This window comes from Eurosta solidaginis, chromosome 1 (genome assembly GCF_040869045.1).
Source record: "Eurosta solidaginis isolate ZX-2024a chromosome 1, ASM4086904v1, whole genome shotgun sequence".
NCBI classification, from domain to species: Eukaryota; Metazoa; Arthropoda; class Insecta; order Diptera; family Tephritidae; genus Eurosta; species Eurosta solidaginis.
In genome coordinates, this window is record NC_090319.1 from 305,071,875 (window position 1) to 305,084,595 (window position 12,721).

Consider the following 12,721-nt stretch of genomic DNA (forward strand, 5'->3'; position numbering starts at 1 on the left):
AGGCATTCGATAAAATTTCTCATAAAATTTTAATTGCGAAATTAGCTTGTTATGGATTCCACTCTACGTTCCTACAGTGGATTAAATCTTACCTGCACAACAGAAGTAATGTTGTAAATATTGACGGCGTTTATTCGAAACCATTTTGGGCCACCTCTGGAGTGCCCCAGGGCAGTATTCTGGGCCCTTTACTATTTATCTTGTTCATTAATGACATTAGCTCTTGCTTCTCATCCACCAAATTTCTGCTTTATGCTGATGATCTCAAGATCTATTCTGAGATCAGTTGTTATAATGATGTCGTTGTTCTTCAATCTGAGATTAATAAGCTTTATATCTGGTGTGTTAAGAACCGTCTTTTCCTTAATATAAGTAAGTGCCACACTGTGACGTACGGTAAACTGCTGAGGCCACTTCATACCTCCTATCATATTGCAGAATCCTTTCTTCGTACGACTCTTGAAGTTAAAGACTTGGGGGTTTACTTCGACTCAAAGTTTAATTTTAACACTCACGTCAGCTTCACAATTTCTAAGGCGCTTTCAATGCTTGCTTTTGTCAGACGCCATTCCGCAAACTTCTCTGACCCCTACACACTCAAAGTTTTATATACGTCCTTTGTGCGGTCCAAACTTGAGTATGCGGCTTTCATTTGGCGGCCCTACCACGCAGTTCACATCAACCGCCTGGAGCGGGTTCAAAAAATCTTTATGCGCTTCGCGCCTATTTCATTACGTTTCTCTGAACCGATCCCGTCTTATGAGTCTCGATGCCAACTAATATCCTTACTATCCCTAAACAGTCGCAGAATTCTTTTGGCCTCGTTGTTCATTTTCGATCTCTTCACGGGCAAAATTGACTGCGCGCTGCTTCTTGAAAGACTATGCTTAAATACTCCCTGTAGAAACCTCCGCCACTTTGAAATCTTTTTCATAGGGCTGAGTAGAACTGTTTATAACTCAAAAGCGCCTATTAACAGAGCCCTATCAGAAATTAATTGCTTCTCAAGTGGTTGGGATATTGATTTCTCCGACTTAAAATACGCTTTTCAACTTAAACTAAAAAATTACTTAATATGTAATAATATAAATTCTTTTTGCTAGTGTTCTCCATAGCTTATTATAAGCTGGTCTCTGTAATTTAGTCATAAGTGTCTGTAATAAACATTTGTTACTAGACTAAATAAATAAATATTTAATATAATAGACAAGTATGTATTTCTATGTCTCTGTATACATACATATGTGTAATTCCACGTAGGCATCTGATTATATATGTACCTAACTATATCCAATATAATTGTATGCATACGTGTATCTCCCTGTGTGTATGTGCTTATATGCATCCATATTTAATAAAGGTATATATGTATGTATTTCTACGTTAATGTATACCTATGTGTAATTTTACGTATGCATCTGCTTATATATATTGTAACGATTTTACTGCAAATTCCTCTTATTTGCCCTTTTGCTAGGTTCGTATCGCTAAACTGTTGAATAAATAACTCCAATATTGAATAATGGAAAAATGGCCTTTATTAAAATACTTCACAATAACACTCAAACTGTGCAACGAATAGCTTAATAACCAAACTGATTGCTCAAATGAAACTCCACTCCCCACTATTCAAAATAATACTGCTATTGCTCGCTAGATATCGTCTTAGTCGTAACTGCTTGACAACTCAAATCAAACTCAAACTCCTCGCCTTTACTGTCGCGCCTTTTATACTTTTTGATTTCTAATTGCATACTTCTAGGCTTTTCCATTCCAGAACTTACAAAATCGCCAGGCACAACTACGTGCACAAATTATTGCCCTCTCTTGTGACAACTCAGATAAGATATGTGTAGACGCAATTATTTATTCGTTTATGTAGATACATAATGATTGAATTATTGATGTGAATGTTTGTAGTTTACAGTCTCTCGAGTACACATAGGCGTATAAGTAAATGCATCTGTGTGTGACATCTCTCTGGGCTGCCTTATATATGTGTATACTTGATTTGATTATTGACGTAAATACTGCTTGGCATGGCCTTAGCATCGCCTTAGTGATGGTATAGCTTAGTGATGCTAATATCCGTGACACTGCCCTGCACCTAAGTCTGATCGTCCCGATCAGACAAATCTCTCGATCTAAACGCTGCTAGCATCGCCAAATGTACCACTCTTCTACTCCGTGGTTTCTCAATGCTTTGTATGCGGTAGATGGTATCACTGATCTTCTTCACAACCTTGTACGGGCCTTCCCAACTGCACCGAAATTTGGATGGAACACCTTTCCGCCGGTGAGGGTTGTATAACAGTACCAAATCTCCCGCCAAGAAACCTTTCGAATTATTGTTCTCATGGTACCTGTGTTTCATCGTACCACTCAATACCCTGGTTCGTTCCCTCACACTCTGTTGTTTGGCCAATGAACTACTTCGTAGAGCTTGCGCTTGACGGATTGGCTTCGCATAATCAATATCGTTCCCACATTTCACAACAGTAGTGCGCTCTGGCTTGAAACTACCCTCGCATTCTTTCTCGGAAATTCGTTGCTTCGTTTTTCTGAGTAGTTTAGGTTTTTTCAATGCCAGTGTTTCTCTCGCAGGTACTTTTGATTTATTTGGCCCATTCGACTATCAACCTTTGCCTTTGACTTTCGTGGTCTTTGTCGAGTCTTTTCCACCAGTACCCGATTACTGCTGAACCCTTTTTCCAAACTAAAGTTAAGTGGTATGTCCTGGTTCTTATAGCGCATAATTTTTCTCCGCATATCGATCCTGATGTCATGGTCAACCAAGAAGTCCACTCCCAATATGACTTCATCAACGATTTCCGCCACAACGAATTTGTGTAGAACCATGACTTTCCCAATTAATACCTCACATACCACTTCGCCTTGGACTTGATTATACTCGCCTGTGACCGTACGCAACCTTGCTCCAGGTAATGACTTTACTCTCCTGTAGACCAAATCAGATCGAATCAAGGAATGAGATGCCCCCGTATATACAGTCAGTACACGCTCTTTACCATCCACATTCCCTCTGATGGTAAGACTGCTTGATTTCCTTCCAATCTGCGACACAGATATCACAGGACATTCAATAGCCGGGGCAAGTTTTCGTTCTTTACATCCGACACGCTCTTGCTCATTTCCGCCAGCTTTGCGTTTACGGCCACCCACATTGTTGGAACAATTAGGACCAAGATCGCAATGACGTGCAATGTGACCTGGGTTGCCGCACTTGAAACATTTAATAACTCCGGCATTCTTCTGTTGAGATCCCTTCAGTGCTTCCAAAATTGTGTCTACCCACTCTGGCCTTTCTACTTCCACACGATGAGCTTTGTATGCTGGTTTACTCAATAGTGAGGCCGTTTCCTGAGTCAATGCATGTGATACCGTTTCAGCAAATGTCAGCTTTGGGTTTGCGTATGTAGCTCGCTTCGTTTCCACGTCCCGTATGCCATTTATGAAACTCTGGATTTTTACCCTTTCAGTGTATTCCACGGGTGCGTCCGCATTTGCGAAATGAGCTAACCTTTCAACATCAGAGGCAAACTCCTGCAAAGTCTCATTCGCTCTTTGGTGACGGTTTTGCAACTCAATTTGGGATATCTGTTTCCTATGCTCGCTTCCATAACGTCGTTCTACAGCAGCCATCAATGTTTCATAACTGTTCCGTTCGTACTCTGGAATCGTCTGTAAGATTTCCGCTGCAGGCCCTTTCAATGCCACGAACAGTGCAGCAACTTTATCTTCCGCATTCCAGTTGTTCACTGCTGCGGTCTTCTCAAACTGTAGCTTGAAGACCTGGAAAGGAACAGAACCGTCAAATGATGGTGTTTTTACCTTTGGATTGCTTGCTGAAACAGCTGGGCGGTTTAGTTGTAACTACTCCATACGACCTTTTAACGCTTCTATTTCGGCATCAATTTTGTCCTCGAGTTGTAAAATTTTTGCATCCTGCTCTTCCAGTTTCACAAAGAGCTGCGATGATACCTGTTCCGAAATTTGTGCCGACATTTCAGATATACGTGCCTCTTGCGCTTCCAGTTGAGATGCCAAATATGTCTTCTGTTCTTCCAATTGTGTTTCCATCTTAGATGTTATCTGTGTCGACATTTCTGACATACGCGTTTCTTGTGCCTCAATCTTCGATGTTATACGGTTCTCCTGTGATTCTAGTTGTTTTTCCATCTTGGATGTTATGCGTGTCTCCTGCGATTCCAGTTGAGATGTTATATCTGTCTTTTGCACTTCGAGCTGTGTTGACATATCGGTTGATATTTGTGACGACATTTGCTTCAGCACTGCTAGTATCGCGTTAGTGTCTACACTCGCCAATGGATTCGGTGTCTATATCTTCTCTTCCAATTTAGTCGCTGGCTCTTCCACATCGGGGTAAAAGACATACTCGTCCACATCAATTCCTTCCAACTCCATTACCTCTCGTAGCCGTGCTTGAAGTTCGATCTTATTGCCGGTTGTATTCAATCCACGGCTCTCCAGCTCGTTCTTCAGTTGCTGGATCTTCAATTCACTGAATTTTGCCATGTCCTTGTAGTCCTCTGGAATTTATTCAACAATTCCTCTTCTGACACCAATTGTAACGATTTTACTGCAAATTCCTCTTATTTGCCCTTTTGCTAGGTTCGTATCGCTAAACTGTTGAATAAATAACTCCAATATTGAATAATGGAAAAATGGCCTTTATTAAAATACTTCACAATAACACTCAAACTGTGCAACGAATAGTTTAATAACCAAACTGATAGCTCAAATGAAACTCCACTATTCAAAATAATACTGCTATTGCTCGCTAGATATCGTCTTAGTCGTAACTGCTTGACAACTCAAATCAAACTCAAACTCCTCGCCTTTACTGTCGCGCCTTTTATACTTTTTGATTTCTAATTGCATACTTCTAGGCTTTTCCATTCCAGAACTTACTAGTTAGTTTCGGCTACAAAATCGCCAGCCACAACTACGTGCACAAATTATTGCCCTCTCTTGTGACAACTCAGATAAGATATATGCATGTGTTTGTGCATTGCCGCTCCACTGCTCGTATACGTACATATGTGTAGACGCAATTATTTATTCGTTTATGTAGATACATAATGATTGAATTATTGATGTGAATGTTTGTAGTTTACAGTCTCTCGAGTACACATAGGCGTATAAGTAAATGCATCTGTGTGTAACATCTCTCTGGGTTGCCTTATATATGTGTATACTTGATTTGATTATTGACGTAAATACTGCTTGGCATGGCCTTAGCATCGCCTTAGTGATGGTATAGCTTAGTGATGCTAATATCCGTGACTGTATCCAATATAAGCACCTAAGTATGTATTTCTTGGGGGTTGTACACATATGTGTAACTTTACGCAGGGATATGCTTATATATACATATAACCATATTTACTATAAGCACCTAAGTATATATTTTTATGTTGTTGTACACATATGTGTAATTTTACGTATGTATATGCTTATATATGTATATAACTATATTTAATATAAGCAACTAAGTATATAATTCAAGGGGGTTGTACACATACGGACTTAACCCTTAAATGTGGTTCCGGTTGCGGTGACCGGGCTCTGCAGAAGACCTATGTGCACGGTCCTGCTGTTGTTGTAGCTGGTGTTGTTGTGCGTACGGTAGGCGCTATTGGTCGTGGTGGTCGGGTGCGGTTTTGGCGCGCAATGTTGGTGGTGGTGGCCTGGTTCGGCGCGCGATGACGGTACGTTGTTCCGAGCTACTGGCTACCGATTTAGCTTTCGATTTTGTTGTGCAGGTGGTTGTTGCTGAGTTCGTTCAACCCCCATATTGGCTCATGTCCCTGTCACACCTACCATGTTCCGATTTTAAAGTCGAATTCAGAGAACGTAACTTTCGCGTCGTGAGGGAATTGTGCGAGTCCAGAATTAACTGGACTTACCAATCGAAGTCGCTTTAAGCGCTGAAAAAAAAAACAATATTCACTATCATGCAGCAGTAATTAGCACGTGTTGATTATGTTTGCTTTCGTTATCCTTTTTGACAGTCTCTATACCAGCGAAATGGAAGAAAAAAATCAGCTGATGGGATAAAATTCTCGGAGATGCCACCTGCACTAAATTAGTAAAGAGGGTGTGTAACCACCCCAGGCAACTATTTTTCCCTATCACTATCCAAGGTTGACTCTCCCAAGTGGACTATAACAGCTTGTTGGGTATATTCGACGCCATTTCGAACGAACGCGAATAACTGATAGGTTACATAGAGTTTAACCCTAACAGATCGGCCGCTTAAGCTTAGCTTAAACTTGAGTGAAAGTAAACTGAAAAACTGCAGAATAAGTTTAAGCGTAGTTTAACTGATAAAGTGAGTTGAACTTGTACTGCAAAACGGGGCCTTAAACTCGAATATAAATGCATAGTTGAAACTAGGCCTAACTATTTTTTTTATCACACAAGTTGTGAATCGGTCCTACCCGGTTTTAAAAACTTATAATTCTAAATTCTTTGAAGCACCCTGCATCTGTTCTACTTCATAAATTTTGCTGCCGACAACTTTATTACTCATGGTGTAGAATGCTTTGATGAAATTAATTAGTTCACTTAGGAAGTTCAATTTTTTTACAATGAACTTTTAGAAACTGAAGAAAAAATGTTACCTTCGCTTGGCCTATTCAAAGGATTCCCGTGCCCATATTACGCGGGAGCAAGTAATGCGAACATTGGTTCGATGTCATGCCATAGGCCCTACTGCCATTTTAAGCATGTCAGGAAAGGTAAGTTGGTCCTTTTTTTACTATATTCCGTTTTAATAATCCTTTGGACTACAGATGAAAATCAAGCATCGGAAAGTGTATCGGTACCGGAGTATAAGCCTACCCCCAAACTACTACCCTTACCACCCTTACCCTCGACCATGGCAAAGTCTAAACCGAAATTGGAATATCAGCCAGAAAAACCAGCATTGAATGCTAGCCCTTCAAAGCCTTATAAACCAATTGAAATACATGCACCAATTTATATACCAGGAACTTGCAAAAATGATAGCAATGCAATGTATAGTTTAAATTTGGACGATTGTGAAGAGGAATTAAATGAACTAAGCGAAATATTTGATGATGAAGTAGCTGACAAAAACGGTGAATCCGAGAACAAAAACCAAAGTGAAGTTGCAATGATTCTAAGCACTGATACAAATATAAAAAAGAAATCCAGAGATAAGGACTTAGAACACAATGTCAATAAAAAAAAAGCATTTATTAATAATAAAGAAAAAAATTCCTCGTGCGGTAGTAAGGAGGTTGAATTAGAACACTCCGCCGCCATAAAAAAGGAAGCAGTTGTTGAACAGCAACACCATAGATCTCAAGATAAAGTAGTTATACAAAAAGAGATTACAAAGGAAAAAACTAAAGATAAGCATAAGTCAGAAGGTAAAAAATACAAAGAGCATAAGCGAGATGAAAGTTCTAAAAGTGGAAAAGATAAAAAAAGAAGTCATCACGAAAGGAAAAATGAACATAAAACCATCTCCTCATCAAAATCAAAGACGTCGTCGTCATCGTCATATTCAAAAAAAGATCGCCCATCTTCTACTTCATCTGAAAGTAGAGAAAATTCTAACAAGCATCGTAGTAGTTCAAGTAAATCAGCACCATCATCAAAATCACAAGTTCACACCCAATCAAACAGTGTAAAACATGCACCCTCAACTAACTCTGCGCCATTAGAGAACTATAATATAGAAGTACTAAGCGAAAAGGTACCTGATATGTTACCAACGTCAGAAGAAATTGATAAGGAATGTCAGATGATTTATGAACAATTAGAAAAAGATTTTGCGTCAATGCACAAGGATAACAATGGAAGTAATAAAACAAATAATACAAATGCCTCAATAAATCCGCTGAAACGTAAGCACTCGCAGGATGATGAGACCGTTAATAGCGCTAATTTATCCAAAAAACGCGTCGCCTACGAAAACGCAGACAAGTTAAAGATACAATCTCCAATATTGTTGCGCAAGCCTAATCATATACGCAACGCTATGCAAGTCAGTATTCATTTTATTGTAAATGATTTAAAACGTGTATTTTAATGAGTGACATATTTTTGTTTTACCATTTATAATACCCCAAAAGACTGAGATAGGTTGAGTACCCATTTGAATAAGACTTATAGTCTGAGAATGCACTTGGATGTTGTTGGTTTTGTTGTAGCAATGCTCGCCCCACCTAATATCCGCAACCGATCACAAATTGTCATCAATATCCTCTAACGGGAGTCCAAGGAAACTTGCCGTTTCAACAGGGGTGGACCATAAGGAAAGGGGTGTTAGAGGCGTTGGTTCCACATTACAATTGAAGAGATGGTTGGTGTCATGTGGGGACACATTGCAAGCGGGGCATACATTTTGTATGTCGGGGTTGATTCTGAATAGGTAAGAGTTTAACCTGTTACAGTATCCAGAACGAAGTTGAGCAAGAGTGACACGCGTTTCCCTGGGGAGTATGCGTTCCTCTTCCGCAAGTTTTGGATAATTTTCGTTAAGTACTGGATTCACCGGGAAATTCCCGGCATAAAGGTCCGACGCCTGTTTATGGAGTTCACCAAGGACCTGCTTGTGTTTTTTCACTTCATACGGCTGGGTTCTCAGGTGCCGTATTTCCTCAAAATGCTTACGGAGATGACTCCTAAAGTCCCTAGGCGGTGTTGGCTCATCAATCAGATGTCTGTTGGGATGCCCAGGTTTCTGGGTATTCAACAGGAACTGTTTGGTTAGCATCTCATTTCTCTCCCTGATGGGGAGTATTCTCGCCTCATTATGCAGATGGTGTTCTGGGGACATAAGAAGACAGCCCGTGGCGATTCTGAGAGCAGTATTTGGGCAGGCCTGAAGTTTCTTCCAGTGGGTGATTTTTAGGCTTGGCGACCATATGGGTGACGCGTAGCACGTAATCGGCTGGCTAATTGCTTTGTATGTAGTCATGAGCGTTTCTTTATCTTTTCCCCAAGTACTGCCAGCGAGGGATTTGAGGATTTTGTTACGGCTCTGAATTCTCGGAACAATTGCGGCTGCGTGCTCACCAAAATGTAGATCCTGATCAAACATCACACCCAAGATTTTGGGGTGTCGGACAGTCGGTAGCGTAGTGCCATCGACGTGGATGTTCAAAATGGTCGACATTTGGGGCGTCCATGTTGTAAATAAGGTCGCGGAAGATTTGGTCGGTGATAATGCCAGGTTTCGCGAGGCGAAAAAACTGGAGAGATCAGGGAGGTAGCCGTTTATTTTATTGCATAGCGCATCGATCTTTGGGCCTGGCCCTGTGGCCATTATTGTGCAGTCATCGGCGTAGGAAACGATTGTGACTCCTTCCGGTGGTGAAGGTAGCTTAGATATGTAGAAATTAAAAAAAAGTGGGGATAGGACACCACCCTGTGGCACCCCCTGTTTAATTCTCCTTGGTTTTGATGTTTCGTAAATTGCACCGATGCCTGCCGACCACCCAGATAATTTGCGGTCCACCTTTTAAGACATGGGGGAAGGGTAGACCCTTCCAGGTCCTGCAGTAACGAGCCATGGTTGACCGTATCAAAAGCTTTTGATAGGTCTAGCGCTACGAGTACTGTTCTATGGTGGGGGTATTGATTTAAACCGCAATTTATCTGGGTGCTAATGGCATTTAGCGCGGTAGTGGTGCTATGGAGTTTTCTGAAGCCATGCTGATGAAGGGCTAGCTGCAAATTTGCTTGGAAATAAGGGAGCAAAATGGCTTCAAGCGTCTTTGCCACTGGCGATAGGAGAGATATCGGACGATACGACTCACCTATGTTAGCTGGTTTCCCAGGCTTTAGTAGCGGGACCACCTTGGCCATTTTCCATTTCTCAGGTATGACAAAGGTGGAAAGAGACAGATTGAAGACATGCGCTAAATATTTGAACCCCTCTTTCCCTAGGTTTTTAAGCATCGGCATGGCTATGCCGTCTGGGCCCACTGCTTTGGATGGTTTAGCACGACCAATGGCGTCCTCAACCTCTTTTGCGGTGATGGTGATTGGTGACGCGCTGAATTTGTGTTTATGTGCGTATTGGCTCTCCGTCTATCTTTGTCGACCGTAGGATGCATTATATATTGTCGGCAGAAAGCGCTCGCGCATTTTTTCGCGTCCGACAGCACTTTGTCGCCAAAGGCGATGGAAACTTTGTCTTTGTGCTTAGTCGGATTCGATAGGGACTTTACGGTGGACCAAAGTTTACCCACACCGGTAGAGAGGTTACAACCTCTTAGATGCTCCTCCCATTTCGCCCGCTTGTGTTCATCTACAAGCAATCTGATGCGTTGGTTTATATCCCTTATTTGGGGGTCGCCTGGGTCAAGCTGTCTTATAAGGTCACGTTCTCTCGCTAAGTTTGCGGCCTCCGCCGGGAAGTGATCCGGATTTCGGGAATTCTCCCGGCGGGAATGAAATGTGCCGAGGCGGATTTAATGACCTTACGGAAGGGACGCTCCCCTTGGCGGGCATCAGTCGGGATAGGGAGGGCAGCTAGGCGGCTGTCTGTGAAGGATTTATATTCTTCCCACTTTCCTTTTTTGAATTTTATGAAAGTGCGTTTTTCAGTGACGATGAAGTCGGCGTTACGCTCAAGCGAAATAAGTGGTGAAGGTAGCTTAGATATGTAGAAATTAAAAAAAAGTGGGGATAGGACACCACCCTGTGGCACCCCCTGTTTAATTCTCCTTGGTTTTGATGTTTCGTAAATTGCACCGATGCCTGCCGACCACCCAGATAATTTGCGGTCCACCTTTTAAGACATGGGGGAAGGGTAGACCTTTCCAGGTCCTGCAGTAACGAGCCATGGTTGACCGTATCAAAAGCTTTTGATAGGTCTAGCGCTACGAGTACTGTTCTATGGTGGGGGTATTGATTTAAACCGCATTTTATCTGGGTGCTAATGGCATTTAGCGCGGTGGTGGTGCTATGGAGTTTTCTGAAGCCATGCCGATGAGGGGCTAGCTGCAAATTTGCTTGGAAATAAGGGAGCAAAATGGCTTCAAGCGTCTTTGCCACTGGCGATAGGAGAGATATCGGACGATACGACTCACCTATTTTAGCTGGTTTCCCAGGCTTTAGTAGCGGGACCACCTTGGCCATTTTCCATTTCTCAGGTATGACAAAGGTGGAAAGAGACAGATTGAAGACATGCGCTAAATATTTGAACCCCTCTTTTCCTAGGTTTTTAAGCATCGCCATGGCTATGCCGTCTGGGCCCACTGCTTTGGATGGTTTAGCACGACCAATGGCGTCCTCAACCTCTTTTGCGGTGATTGTGATTGGTGACGCGCTGAATTTGTGTTTATGTGCGCGTCTATTGGCTCTCCGTCTATCTTTGTCGACCGTAGGATGCATTATATATTGTCGGCAGAAAGCGCTCGCGCATTTTTTCGCGTCCGACAGCACTTTGTCGCCAAAGGCGATGGAAACTTTGTCTTTGTGCTTAGTCGGATTCGATAGGGACTTTACGGTGGACCAAAGTTTACCCACACCGGTAGAGAGGTTACAACCTCTTAGATGCTCCTCCCATTTCGCACGCTTGTGTTCATCTACAAGCAATCTGATGCGTTGGTTTATATCCCTTATTTGGGGGTCGCCTGGGTCAAGCTGTCTTATAAGGTCACGTTCTCTCGCTAAGTTTGCGGCCTCCGCCGGGAAGTGATCCGGATTTCGGGAATTCTCCCGGCGGGAATGAAATGTGCCGAGGCGGATTTAATGACCTTACGGAAGGCACGCTCCCCTTGGCGGGCATCAGTCGGGATAGGGAGGGCAGCTAGGCGGCTGTCTATGAAGGATTTATATTCTTCCCACTTTCCTTTTTTGAATTTTATGAAAGTGCGTTTTTCAGTGACGATGAAGTCGGCGTTACGCTCAAGCGAAATAAGTATGGGCAGGTGGTCGGATGCCAATGTTACCATCGGCTGCCAGTTGACGCAGTTTACGAGTTCTGCGCTCACGATTGAGATATCTGGCGAGCTGTGACAGCTTCCTACCATACGTGTGGGGGCGTCTCCGTTTATTGTGCAGAACGTCGTTTCTTCTATTTGATCCGCCAACATCTCGCCCCTACTGTCCGCCCGCAAGTTTGAATGCCATAGATCATGATGGGCATTGATCTCGCCTAAGATAACGCGATTGTTGCCAGTGAGTAAGGCCCTGATATTAGGGCGGTATCCACTGGGGCAACAGGTGGCAGGAGGGATGTAGATGTTGATGATTTCTAGGTTTGCATCGCCTGACCGGACAGATAGGCCTTGACGTTCTAAGACATTGTCCCTGCGGTCGATGCCAGGATCAAATATATAATATTGCACAGAGTGGTGTATGATAAACGCGAGACCGCCTCCATTTCCGCTCTCGCGGTCTTTCCTGTGGACGTTATACCCAGAGCAGGTCTGCAATGCAGATCTTGCTGTGAGTTTAGTCTCTTGAATCGCAGCAATGCGGATGTTGTGCCGCTTCATGAAATCGACTATCTCCGTAATCTTCCCAGTTAGTCCATTACAATTTAACTGCAGAATTCTGAAGTGCATAAGGGGAGACGCCGCCACTCTGGGGGTAAGTGACGGGTGACTACTCCTGGGTTGGGGAAGGCCAGGACGCAATTGCTGTTGTGGCCCTAGGACTGGGCGTCCTTGGACAAGCATTGGGGTAC

At 42.7% G+C, this 12,721-nt stretch overlaps 1 protein-coding gene across 1 annotated transcript in view; it reads left to right on the plus strand.

Annotated features, from left to right (window-relative positions):
- The first annotated feature begins 6,547 nt into the window (after positions 1-6,547).
- The window catches only part of LOC137237569 (RNA exonuclease 1 homolog), a 77,237-nt gene continuing 71,063 nt past the window's right edge, over positions 6,548-12,721 (plus strand). The window contains exons 1-2 of the mRNA XM_067761340.1: positions 6,548-6,785; positions 6,840-8,062. Coding sequence (XP_067617441.1) covers positions 6,662-6,785; positions 6,840-8,062 — 1,347 coding nt within the window. The 5' untranslated portion in view covers positions 6,548-6,661. The remainder of the gene's footprint in view (positions 6,786-6,839; positions 8,063-12,721) is intronic.